Source organism: Trifolium pratense, linkage group LG2, assembly GCF_020283565.1.
Source record: "Trifolium pratense cultivar HEN17-A07 linkage group LG2, ARS_RC_1.1, whole genome shotgun sequence".
Lineage (NCBI taxonomy): Eukaryota > Viridiplantae > Streptophyta > Magnoliopsida > Fabales > Fabaceae > Trifolium > Trifolium pratense.
This window is the reverse complement of record NC_060060.1, coordinates 56,726,293-56,740,250: the sequence shown is the minus strand read 5'-3', so window position 1 is coordinate 56,740,250 and position 13,958 is coordinate 56,726,293. Positions and strand designations below refer to the sequence as shown.

General features: G+C 33.3%; 1 protein-coding gene across 2 annotated transcripts; it reads right to left on the bottom strand.

Annotated features, from left to right (window-relative positions):
* Positions 1 to 5,497: 5,497 nt before the first annotated feature.
* LOC123911259 (CDT1-like protein b) lies at positions 5,498 to 9,385 on the bottom strand. 2 transcript variants are annotated; one of them, XM_045962638.1, is made up of 8 exons: positions 9,297 to 9,385; positions 9,010 to 9,214; positions 8,773 to 8,892; positions 8,160 to 8,385; positions 6,715 to 7,419; positions 6,256 to 6,427; positions 6,082 to 6,172; positions 5,498 to 5,824 (listed from the first exon to the last, which is right to left on the bottom strand). In XM_045962638.1, the coding sequence occupies exons 2-8, from the start codon at positions 9,174 to 9,176 to the stop codon at positions 5,752 to 5,754; spliced, it is 1,554 nt and encodes a 517-aa protein (XP_045818594.1). In that variant the 5' UTR covers positions 9,177 to 9,214; positions 9,297 to 9,385; the 3' UTR covers positions 5,498 to 5,751. The 2 variants fall into 2 exon arrangements, with proteins under 2 accessions (XP_045818594.1, XP_045818595.1); XM_045962639.1 differs by having other exon boundaries at positions 9,010 to 9,177; positions 9,297 to 9,335.
* Between the last annotated feature and the right edge of the window lie 4,573 nt (positions 9,386 to 13,958).

Here is a 13,958-nt window from a genome sequence, read left to right as displayed (position 1 = left end):
GTTTTGACCGGTTCAATAACATACACGGTCCAACATTCAGACCAGACCGGTGACCCCTCCGATTCGTGGTTCAACCAGTTCAACCGGCCGGTCCAGTCCGGTTTTTAAAACACTGAATTAGGGACAACGGGAATGTATGTTAATGTTATTGTAAGAACAAAATAAAGTTATTTGCTTTAATTTATATCAAGGTTTAAGTAACATGTGATTTAAAACTTTTGCCGGTTGTTCGATTCAAATTTCAAATGACCCCTATGTCACTTTGATTATCCAATTAAGCTTCGTTGTTGTCAAATCTGAAGAAAGTGCATTAGCATCTTCTGAAATGTATGTTGCCAAGGTTGGTACTGTTTTTCCCATTGCTGTCTGAGGAGTTTTATGATTGTATCAATTCTGAAGTAAGCATTCTTGAGGAATTCTCTTATAGGCACAAGCACAAATAAATTTCATTTAGACACATTCACAACGATGTATATAAATTAAAGAAAAAATAATTAAAGTGATATTGATTGATGTGACTATTTTATTTTTCTTTTAATTTTTTAAATTCATGTGTGTGCCCCTAAATTTGTGCCTATATGTCTTGTGTCTATGCAAGAATACCTCTGAAGTAAGCATTCTTGAGGAATTCTATCTACTGAATGAAATAAAAGTTTTCCTACATTATTTTATATATAATTGTATATACCGTGTCATTACTACTAGTGTTACTCATGGCGAAGGCTAGCATGGGAAAGGGACCTAAGTCTCCCATCATGGGAAAGGACCTTTTAACCATCAGATTTATTAATAAAACAATGAGTGGACAGGATGAATTACTGGAAATCTGAAGGTGCAATGTTCTTCAAGTTAAATTTTATTTATAATAATGTCCACTTGTTTTTTAGTTATTAAAATTTGTCCATGACCAATATAACCCTTATATTTTCTATTATTCAATTTTCATCCTAATAATTTTAAAATAAAACAAAAAAAACATATATCCACACCTTGTATCTGATATGGTTTTTTGTGTTTTTGGTATTGCGGAATTTGGTAGGATGTGATTTTAGAGAGAAAACTCTCCCCAAGTATAGGGTTATATGAAGAAAACTAAAGTTCATGTTTTATTCATCATGCTTATGGCTCTATATATAGAGCTACATAAAAACAAATCAAATATTGAAAAAAAAAAGAAACTAATCCTATAATAAATTCTAAACAAATCTTAAATATTCTAACAGAAATATAAATCATAAACCCTAATATTATTTTATTTCAAATATAAATATAAAACTATATTTAAATATAAAATCTTCCAAAAAAGATATTTAGGCATTATTCCCAACACTCCTCCTTGACTGAATATCTTTTTGTTGTATCTGATCTGAGATTTGCGCTGAAAAACCGGGTTTTTTTTAACACTCATCCTCAACTGAATATCTTTGTCTTGTATCCAGCGTGAGATTCATGTTGATTTTTGTTTTTGTTGTTGTTGTCTTCTTTTATTCATCTACATTCTTTACGAATGAGTATGTTTCTTGTAACAATAGGATGTTACCCATGGATGTTGTTATTTTCTACATCTTCATATGAGACTTGAGCTTTTTTCATGTATTTGTTATGATTATGGGTTATATAATACATGAAACTATCTCGCATATAACATATGAAAAATGCAGGTTATGATTATGGTTTTTCTACAACTTCATATGAGACTTGAGCTTTTTTCATGTATTTTTTTATGGTTATGGGTTATATAATACATGAAACCATCTCGCATATAACGTATGAAAGGTATAGGTTATGGTTATGGTTTTTGGCTATGGATTGTTTTTCTCTTCTTTTTCACATCTTCATAATAAAGATGCAATCAAGGTTATGGGTTGTTGATTTCATGGTTTCTTCTTTTTCTTCGTCTTCATCATCTTCTTCCATCTTCACATATCTGAACCTTAGCGCTCTGATGCCACTGATATGGTTTTTTGTATTTTTGGTATTGCGGAATTTGGTAGGATGTGATTTTAGAGAGAAAACTCTCCCCAAGTATAGGGTTATATGAAGAAAACTAAAGTTCATGTTTTATTCATCATGCTTATGGCTCTATATATAGAGCTACATAAAAACAAATCAAATATTGAAAAAAAAATGAAACTAATCCTATAATAAATTCTAAACAAATCTTAAATATTCTAACAGAAATATAAATCATAAACCCTAATATTATTTTATTTCAAATATAAATATAAAACTATATTTAAATATAAAATCTTTCAAAAAAAAATATTTAGACATTATTCCCAACAGTATCATCATTTTAAATTTCAAAAACCCAGAAATTAGTATTATGTAAAAAAAATTAATCTTTTGGGTTTGATACTATTTGAATTTGCTGCATATAACATGTCTTTTATTAAAATCCTTTAATTTGAAGGTTTAATCTTATAGCTGCTGCAAATCGAATTGAAGCGAGAAAAATAATCACAAATTCTTCACAATGGGTAAGGTTCCTAGATCTCTTGCTCGTGCTGGTGGTGGTGGTGCGACGGTTTCAAACTGCACCACCTTCTACAAGCTCCACTTAAACCCAGCTACACAGTCGACGAGAATAGAATCGGAGAGAGAGAATGACGATGGCCAAATCTCTAGCGACGGTGCAGGAGTTTCCACCGAAGAATAAGGGAGACACCACCGTCGCCGCACAGATCTATCAAAATCGAATCTGAGTTTGCAAACACAACCAATACACCAACTTTCTTCGAATCTGGGAACCATCATTGTTGCTTTAGTTTAGTGTTGGGGTTGCAGAAATTAAAGTCCAGAAATTTATCCAACCCACGGGATTTAAGAAACAAAGTCCAGATACAAAGGTTTTTGAGATGATGAAGAAATCTGAGGGAAAGAAGAAAGGTGTTGTTGTTGATGAAGTTGTTGGAATTTTCAGTGTATCCGTGTTCATTCTATTTTGTTTTCTATTTTTCTTTTAATTTGTTAAATTGTTTTTTTTAAATCAATTATAAAAAATTATTATTACCACATGGAAAATAAATAAAAAATGAAATAAAAGCCACATGGCATGCCATATCATCTAGTCATAGTCCAAGTTGTCCAATGATAAAAGAGAAGAATCTTGACATTACGAGGGGTGATCAATTTTTTTTAAATATATATATAGGGTAAAACAAAACTCAATAACATTACAAGGGAAAAATACTATTTACCCGGAAAAAGAAAAAAAAACTTGTCTCTTTATTTCGATTTTGACAAAGAAAAAGAACGGTTTCGACGGAGACAGAGGATGGGCGGGACGTTAGTTCATATATCCAATCATCATTATTCTTCTTCTAGAAATCTCTAAATTTCTTTCATTTCATATTTAACATTCTGGGTTTTGTTGAATATTTGAATCTGAAGATGTTTTGATTCTTAAAATTTGAGTTTTGCTTGTTCTTTTAAAATTTGGATCTCAGATTATAATTGTTTTAAATGTAGAAAAAATGTTGAATCATATGGAAATGTTGTTAGATTCATGATTATCTGTGTAAAAAAAGCAAATTATAAAGAAAAAAACATAATTTTGGCTTAATTAGTTCATACAGAGTAAAACAAAAATGATGGCTTTAATTTAAACGAGACCCCCGCAAGTGGGCAGTGAGATTGGTTCTCTCGGATTACTCGGTCCTTATGCTGGATACCGAGTTTTAAAAAAAATTATGATGAAATACTAACTTACATTTTTTAATTTACCCACGAGGATTAAAAAAGGGACATAATTTAATTTACCTGTGTTGAATCTAGTTAAGATTTTTTAGGTTAATTACTAGACCGTTAAAAACTTATTATACCAGGATTAACCTCGTTAAATTTTTTAGGTCAATTGTATACTAATTTATACTTTTTATACCGTGTTGAATCTAGTTAAGACTTTTTAGGTTAATTATAAACTATAAAAAAACTTATTATACCGAATTTAACCTCGTTAATAATTTTTAGGTCAATTCGTATACTAATTTAGACTTTTTATACTGCGTAGAACCTAATTAAGACTTTTTAAATCAATTATTCGATTAATTAAAACTTCTTATACAAGATTGAATCACGTTAGACTTTTTATTTTTTTTATTAATTTAGACTTTTTATACTACGTTAAACCTAGCTAAGAATTTTTAGGTCAATTATTATACTAAATAAGACTTATGATACCGGGTTAAACATCATTAAGACTTTTTAAGTAAATTATCGGACTGATTAAGATTTATTAGACCGGATTGAACCATGTTAAGACTTTTTAAGTAAATCATTGGATTATTAAGACTTATTTTGAAGAAGTTAACCTAGTGCATACTTTTTAGGTCAATTATTCTACTAATTAAGAAATTTGACACCAGATTGAACACATTTAGGTTTTTAGGTAAATTATTGAATTAATTAAGACTTATTATACTGGATTTAACCTAACTAATAATTTTTAGGTCAATTATTTTACTAATTGAGAATCAAACCTGAGATCTTAAGGAGGAGCACATTTCCATATCTCAAGTCAATACCACCAGACCAACCCAAGTGGGTTAATTTTATTTTATTCAAGTCAATTCATCAACAATACTAATTTAGATTTTTATATTGCGTTGAACCTAGTTAAGACTTTTGAGGTGAATTATTCTACTAATTAAGATATATTATAGTGGATTGAACATCGTTAAACGTTTTTAGGTAAATCATTTGAATAATTAAGATTTATTATATCAAATTTAACCCAGCTAAGAATTTTTAGATCAATTATTCTATTAATTAAGATTTGTGATATTGGATTGAATCTCGTTAGATTTTTTAGGTCAACTCATCTTCTAATTTAGACTTTTTAGGTTAATGGTTAAATATGTTTTTCGTCTCTATAGAATTAACAATTTTTTTCGTCCCTATAAAAAAAAAATCACATTCGTAAAAAAAAAATCACACGTTTTCATCCCTAAAAATATACTGTATTTTTTTGTTTTGTTTTAGTTCCCGACATTACTTTGATTCTTAATCGACTAACATGTTGCCACGTGTCAATGTCAACTTGCAAAATAAAGAAGAAATTTAAAAGAAAAAAAAAACCCAATATTTTCAGTTTGTGTTTAAATTAAAATTTTAGTTTGTTTTGGGCAGTTTTCATAAATATGTCATATGTGGTAATTCTGTAAATAACATAACTTAATATTATATTATTATAACCTGTTTCACCTACAAATGCAGGTTAAAAGGTCCTTTCCCATGGTGGGAGACCTAGGAGCCTTTTCCATGCTAGAAGGCGCCGTTACTACTCATTCATTCATTAGCTTGTCAAGTAATGCATATAGTATTACTCATTCATTCATTAGCTTGTCATGTATGCATATAGTACTTCTAGATTTATGTAGACTTAACTTAGTTTAGATGTTTTCTTTATCACTTTTAATATCTATATGAATTGACTAAACATGATAAACAATTTGACCTAGAGCTGGAAGCAACGGCCTTCCAGTTTGTTCAAGAATAAAGAAAATTTAAGTTCGAATAAATATCGAATTAGTGTTGTACAAAATTACACTACATATAAATAATATAGGGACATGAACTTTTCACACTTGGCTGTGTATATGATATGATGTCTTAATCCCCCCTCACTATAGCTTATGGTAACCAAAACAACGAGTGCAAAGATCCAACCAACAATTACCATACAATGCACATCATTACCAACAATCATTTGCAATACCATAAATAACATTAGTATTCAACAAAAAACTTTCACTCATCTCCTTTGGTCACATTACTGAGAAGTCTTGATCGAACTGACTCCAAATCTACCGCATTCTTGACGCTGCAAAAGTTACAGGTTTTATAAACTGTAAGTATAAGAACTTAAATGCCAGAGGATTTTGGCTCACAACAGCACTAACTAATGCCATCAAAATTTCTGCTATTCCATTATATCAGTGATAGATTCAGAATTCAGTGTTCCCTCCTCTCAATGAAGGCCAGAATTTCATGTTAAGTCTGATTCAAATTTCCACATCCCTAAAAGAGACTGCTAATCTAAAAGCACAAAGGTTTAATCATAAAAATAAAGAGACCCACCAGTACATAGTGTCTCCAGAAGAAACCAACTTCTTGCAAATCCAATCCGGTACAATCTTTTCCAAAATCTCGATCTGCTCTTCAGCTTCGCCTATTGGGAGGAAAAAATAAGTTAGCTATGCTGTTCATTAGTAAGAAATCGTGTGCATAATAATAAATAGAATTAGAACATACTAATCTCGACAAAATCTAAACAGTTCATCATTATCTTTTGCAGGAGCTCCTCTTTTGTGATTGAAGTTCTTTTGACAGAACTAAATATAGAGTCAATCACATTAACCAGTTCCACCAATGATGAAGAATTGTCATCTGATGCATCCAAACCAATATATAGGTTCTCTTGTACCTGCATTGAGAAACAATTAACAAGAAAGCCATTACTTTCATGTGAGAAAATGACTTTTTCAATAAACATTTGCAAGGAAACCCTCTTAAATATATGATTGACGAGTGTCCCACCAACAAGTTAGAATTTAACATGAAATACGGATGAGTTCTCCGGCAAGGATAGTTTTTTCTTTTTTGACAAAAGGAGAGAATAGATTTTGAAAGGTACAAAATAGAATAATGAGTGAATATCAAAGTATGTTTTAAGAATAAGTCCAAATTAAAACCAAAACAAGATGAGCATACCTCCTGAAGTAGGGAAGCAGAATCAAAAGATTTGAAATCCTCAGAACATCCTCGGCTAGGTTTTGACATGTCTACTCTATTGTCCAAATCATCACTGCCTTCTGTGAGTGAAAAGTCAAGCACTCTTTTTGCAGGCTTAAAACAGGAAGTAGACTTTTGACCAGTCATTTTTTGAAGCTTAACATCAGAACCAAGCACCAATCTCTCAGGTGCTGACAGTGCAGGTGTTTGTGTCAACAAACTATCAGTACCGGAGACAATTTTCCAATCAGGGCTTTCAGAACATGGAGGGGAGATCTTATGTACTGGTGTATTAATAACATTTGGTTGAAAACACATTGAGTGTGATTCCTTCTGCTTGCCTTTTTCTGCATTAAGATTACTGACACAATCAGACAATTGTGTACGTTCTTTCTGCCATGTGCTTTCACTTTCTTGGTTGTCTAGGCAGTCGGATTCATGGGATGACAGCGAGTTTTTAGATGTTGAAAAGTACTGAACTTGCTCAGTCTGGTCAGTAACATTCTTCTGAGAAAAATGTCTTCTAAAAGATGGACTCAAATGTAAGTTGTTTAGCGACAGTTCAACTTCACTGCAAGTCGATGAAAGTTCCGTTGACAGATTTACAGGTCCATCTTTGAAAATCAAGTTACAAGCTTTCTGGCTAAAGGGCTCTGGTAGTGTGGCTTCTGGAATATCAGTACCCTTATATCCACAATAAAAAGCCAAAAAAATAAATTAAAATCAAAGTAATGAAACAAAACCATTCTTTTGCACAAGTCAAACATTCAAATTTTGTCAACTTTTTTTTTTAAGCTAAATTAGCCCACCCAAATTGGCACCAGAGAGAATCGAACCTGAGACCTTAGCTCACTCTCACGTCCCTCAAATTTTGTCAACTTAACTAAGCACAAAAATAAATATAGCTAAGTCTGACACAAGGAAAAGGAGTTACAAAAAAGTAAGCTTAACCGGTAGCCTCAAAATCCCATATACTTTCTCATAATCATCAACCCGTTTTCAACTAAATCTTAAATAATAGTTTCCTATTATCATCAATAATACATTTTCAACTAACCTACCATATGGAATCATAAATTACAGCAGAGTACTATATGCAGGGAATGATATATTGTATGCCACCACTACAAGTAATAATCTTGAATTCCACAACCGGGACTATGATACCAAAAAATGACAGTATTACATTGATTATGTTGAACCTTGTCCGATGTATAACTCAGACACAACGAATGAAGTTCCATAACTCCCTCAGATTGGAGTCAAGACTGCAGACTGCAGACTCGAAGCATCTAAATTAACAATCCAAATCAAAGCTAACAATTGAATAAGATCCCGTACACCACTGTTAAGATAATGTAAACCACTCCTTTAAATACAGAAAATTACTAACAAGAGCAAGACTCTACAATAAAAACTGTTACCTCGGGATGCTGATTAAAAAAATTAATCAGCCTGGAATTAAAATATCGTCCAAGAGCCATATAAGCAGACTGTTCAGAGTGATCATCTAGAACTTCAAATACTAAGGTGATCTTCAAATCCGGCTTCATACACAAGCTCCTCTTTTCAACAACAACCACCTTTTCAATTTCTATACCTTCAGGAAGTATATACTTCATCTGCGCTAGATGAGCATAGGAGAAATTTCTGAAGAAAAAAAAAACACTACAATCACTACCTTAATCCATAAATCAAAAGAAATGGATCCTCTAAAGTCTTAAATTTATCTGCATATGGTGCATTTTAATGTGGTCAATCGTGCATCGCGAAAAATAGCATTTGGTTCAAATTCCGCTACATTACAGTGGTATAGCACTGCCATAGGCATCAGAATAAAATTGTGTATCGCAGAACAAAAGTGGTTGTTAAAATTATTCTACATTGTAGTGCCACTATATTCACTATTTGACAACACTGATGCACTTACACGCAAACTCATTCACTCATACACATATAAAGATTATTTTAACTAGAGGAAAAATATCAAAATACTCCATTAATTAATTTGGGGGAATTTCAAAACAAAACAATCACCTTTTGGCAAGAATTTCAACCTTGTTGCAAATATTTTGAAAAGTTGGAGACTTTTTCCGCAGATGCAGCAATCTAAGTGCACAACTCATATGACTAAACAAATCAGCAATGGTCTTGTACCTGTATTAAAAAAAATACATAAATTCAAAAAAAAAAAAAAATGGAATTTCAAAAATCAAACAATTTCTTTAAAAATTGGAAAATTGTTGAATTTAATTAGGGTTCAACAGTTCATACTTTTCTGGAAGCTGGGTTTTGGGATGCTTGAATTTGATGGGTAATTGTTCAGTCTTCTTATCTGGAGTGGGACATGCAATTGATTTATCAACTGTGTGTAGAATCTTCTCGTGCTTGAAATCTGAAGCATCGTTCTTCACTGATTCATTACACACTTTTGGATCCATTCTTCAGCAACAAAATTAACAACAATGCAGCAGGAAAACTGTAGGAAATTGAAATCAGTGCAAGAAATGAAATTGGAAAACAAATTGAAGGAAACGGTGGTTTTGAGAAAGAACGGTTACCTGACTGAGTTGAAACCCTAGCCGAGGTTGCTTTGTTGACGAGGGAAATGGTGTGTAATGTGTATTCAAAATATTTTTTTGGTAAGAATGTGTATTCAAAATATGTTCCTATATATTTAATTTTAATTTATGTTTTTTTTTTGGTAAGATATAGTATTTTTTTTTTGGGGGGGGCATAAGATATTTATGTTGCTAGCAATTTCAAAATTGATATGAAAAAGGAAAGAAAAAAAAATTGGTTAGCTTTTATTGTGGTCTCTACTCGAAAGAAAAATACATTTTTTTTCATATATATACTCCCGCTAGTCTTATGTATAAGCAAAAATTTAAAAAAAAAAAAAAAAAACACACACCCTTTAAAAAAGTGGACAAAGTGCATTGAATCATAAGAACAAAAACTACCACATTTCCACTTTTATCTTTATCTTTTGTTGAAAACCGTGAAAACAGTGTAATCATTAAGGGTAAACATGGAATATTGATAATAAACATAATAAATGTGATAGACTTTTGCTTATATTTGAGACCTTCAATTTTTTTGTTTTGTTGCTTATATTCGAGACCGGAAGGAGTATGTAATATATATCGGTCACTTTGGTTGACGTTAAAAATTGCTTACATGACACAATGAGTTGGCGCATCACTCTCATGATACATTGTCCATCATATTTTTATGTTGCACTGCCCCTAGAGGATAAATGACATCTGTCATGAGATATGTATTTATCGTTTCACTCATACAGTGGAACCCACAAGACGATTATTCAAATCAGTTGGTAAACACATTTCATACACATTCATCGTAAGTTGTTACTAATTCAACGTTGGAGTGCTAATTTTTTTAGATGTACTCTTCACCTTTGTACCTAAACTCATCATCCCCACCAGAGGAACCATCTAGTTCTGCATGTTCGCAGCAGTCACAATTTCACTAGAGGGAATGAAGTGTGGATCTCAACCTTTCAAAAAAAAATAAAATTAAAAGGCTAAATTGCACTTTTGACCCCCAAACTTTCACAAACTTACGATTTTGCCCTTATAACTTTCATAATAGCACTTTTGGCACCCTAACTTTACCATTTTGCAAATGGTAAACCCCAATTGATTTTGACCAAGTCAACGCACACGTGGATAATGACTCACATGTCATGTCGGCGTGTCTTACCTCATATGCTGACGTGACATGTAAGTCACCGTCCATATGAACTCCGAACACTCTATTTATTCATCTTAAAGGGGGAATTTTAGTCACTAGATTACTTGAAAAATAGTAATATTGTTAAACTAATTATATTTTAAAGTTTAATAATATGTTATCACAAAAAATTATTTTGAACATAGTATGGAACTTTTTCTTACATTGAAAATAAAAAATAGGAATTAAATTGAAAATAAAAAATTTCGAGGATCAAAATTTAAACCAAATTTTTTAAAATGACTAAAAAATAAAAATTAATATATTTTGAAGAAATAAAAACATATTTAATTTGTGGGCTTCATTACATTTTTTGTCCTCCTATTTTACAAGTTCCACGATTTTGGTCCCTCTATTTTAAAATTAAACATTCTTGCCCCTCTATTTTGATCCTCTATTTTCCTACCCGTTGATTAATGGGGGACCAAAAATGAAAAAAATCATGGATCTTGTAAAATAAGGGACTAAAAATGTAATTAAACCATAAATTTTTTTATTTTGTTTGTGAAGCTGCCAAAAGGCAAGTTGTTTTATGAATTGGCACACCAAAGAGATAAATAAATCGTGTTTCTCCAATTGTTGCTTGTTTAGTTCTTTTGGATTTCTTTTTGGATACCCTTTCCTCAATATTGTCCTTCTTTGCTGAATTTCATCTCTTTTCTTCATGAAATATACAATCTATAAACTTATTACTTTTTTTTTTTTGACAAATCTATAAACTTATTACTTGAAGCCACCTTTTAAGTGTTGTTATAACCGTGTAAGCATTGGTTTAATAATTTATTGAACTTTTTTTTCTTGTCTTGTTGGCATAATTAATTAATTAAACATTGACACGGACATCACTTGTCATATCTCATGCTGTTCTTGTGATGTTATTTCTTTTTATCTCTATTTTTTAAATTTTCTTTTTTAAATTTAAGTCCCAACCAGTGAATTTTATGTGCAGAAAAAACCATAACTTTTGACTTGACTAGTCAACAACCAAGGCAAAGGACAAGGTTTGTTTGTTAAATGGTGCTTAATTTTACATATTAGATTAAGGTTATGGTTGGATTGTCTTATTTTTTTTATTATGTATTGATATAAGAATAATGCTAGCAACACACTCTTTAACAAACACACTCTAACACACTCTTTTTTATTGGTTGAAATTCACATGGGTCCCATAAAAAAATGTGGACCCATATAAATTTTATGGGACCCATGTGAATTTCAACCAATAAAAGAGAGTGTGTTGGAGTGTGTTTGTTAAAGAGTGTGTTGCTAGCACTCCTCTTGATTATAAACACTACTGACTCTGCTTGAGAGGGCTTATGAAAACATACATCTCCATAAACTGGTTTGGGGTCAGTTATGACAGTAAGTAATTTCAGCTCTCCTTCCAATCACAATTGCGGAGGATCGAACAGTGATTCTCCCTATCAAGTCCAGCATCAATCACCTGTGAATCAGATTATTACGTAGCTGTTGCAAATTTGCCTTGAAAACGTGAAAAAACAACACTAGTCTGCTGTTTTCCGCCCCGGGCGGAAAAACCTGTGTTTCGGGCGGAAATTTGAAGCAGGAAAAAGGGGGCTCTCTGTTTTGGCGCCCCAGGCGGAAATTTTGGTGTTTCAGGCGGAAATTACGCCTCAGGCGGTAAAAGCTGCGCCTCGGGCGGAAATCGCTGCAGGGTATTTAAAGGGTCACGTTTTCTGTTTTTTTAGAACAAGTTTTGAGGGTTTCTTTCACCAAAACGGCGGCTAGGGTTAAGAGGGTTACTCTTGGTTCATCTCTAGGTTTTGGGTGTTGATTCTTTCATCTTGTAATCACTTATCATTGAAATCTCTTGGTCACGGGAAGAGATTTGGGAAAAGGGTAGAATTAGGATTGAAGTCTAATTCTTGCAACTCTTTTGTATTGAATCGTTGTAATCAAGATTTTCATTGATAGTGGAACGGAGAGTGGCTCTCTCCCCCAGAGTAGGTCGGTTTTGACTGAACTGGGTAAACAATTGCTTCGTGTTCTTACAGTTTTATTACTTATCTTTTGTTCGTGATTATTATTGCTATTTCCACGTTTTGATTGCTTATTCGATTTGCTCCACACATCAAGATTATTGGTGTGATTATTAAAGAATTCACAACAATTGGCGCCCACCGTGGGGCAAAGGATCAAACGAATTAAGTATCATGGGTTCTAAGTGGGAGATTGAGAAGTTCACCGGTAAAAATGACTTCGGTTTATGGAAGGTGAAGGTACGGGCAATATTAACACAACAAAAGTGTGTTGAAGCATTGTTGGGCATATCGAATATGCCAAATACTCTCTCGAACGCAGAAAAGAGCGAGATGAATGATAAGGCTTTGAGTGTCATTATCTTGTGCCTCGCGGATAATGTGTTGAGGGAAGTAGCTAAAGAAAAAACTGCGGCGGCTATGTGGACCAAGTTGGATGCATTGTATATGACGAAGTCTTTGGCACATAAGCAGTGTTTGAAAGAACGGTTGTTTTTCTTTCGAATGGTGGAGAACAAGCCTGTGGTGGAGCAACTTTCAGAGTTCAACAAGATCATTGACGACTTGGCGAACATTGACGTGAATTTGGAAGACGAGGACAAGGCCTTTCATTTGTTGTGTGCTTTACCCAAATCACTTGAAAATCTCAAGGATGCGTTGCTTTATGGCAAAGAAGGTACTATCACATTGGATGAAGTTCAATCAGCTTTGAGGACCAAGGAGTTGACAAAGTTGAGAGACTTGAGGGTTGATGATAGTGCGGAAGGGTTAAATGTGATGAGGGATAGAAGTGAGAACGACGGTAGAGGAAAGGGGAAGAAATATGGGTCAAAGTCTAGGCCAAAAGGTGATAATGGTGGCAGGTTCAGATGCTTCTATTGTCAGGATCCGGGTCACTTCAAGAAGGACTGTCCTCAGAGAAGGGGCAGCGGTAGTTCGTCAGCTCATGTTGCCGTTGATGAGGAGGAAGGCTATGAGAGTGCGGGAGCACTCATAGTCACCAGTTGACACTCATAGCTTGCTGATCAGCCTGGAGAGGCGGTGGAATAATACTCAACATCAGCCTGGAGAGGCGGTGGAATAATACTCAACATCAGCCTGGAGAGGCGGTGGAATAATACTCAACATCAGCCTGGAGAGGCGGTGGAATAATACTCAACATCAGCCTGGAGAGGCGGTGGTAATAATACTCAACATCAGCCTGGAGAGGCGGTGGTAATAATACTCAACATCAGCCTGGAGAGGCGGTGGTAATAATACTCAGGATTACGTTCGAAACAACTTTATTACTGTGAGAATGCGGATGTGCTAGTGTGGTGAAGTTGGCAATCAATGGAGTTGAAGTCATGGACTTTGGATGCTCCGATCACATGTGTTTTGAGGAAGGAGTACTTTGAAGCCCTAGAGCTAGTTGAAGGTGGAGTTTGTTCATCTTGGCGACGGGAAAGCTTATAAGGTTCAAGGTAT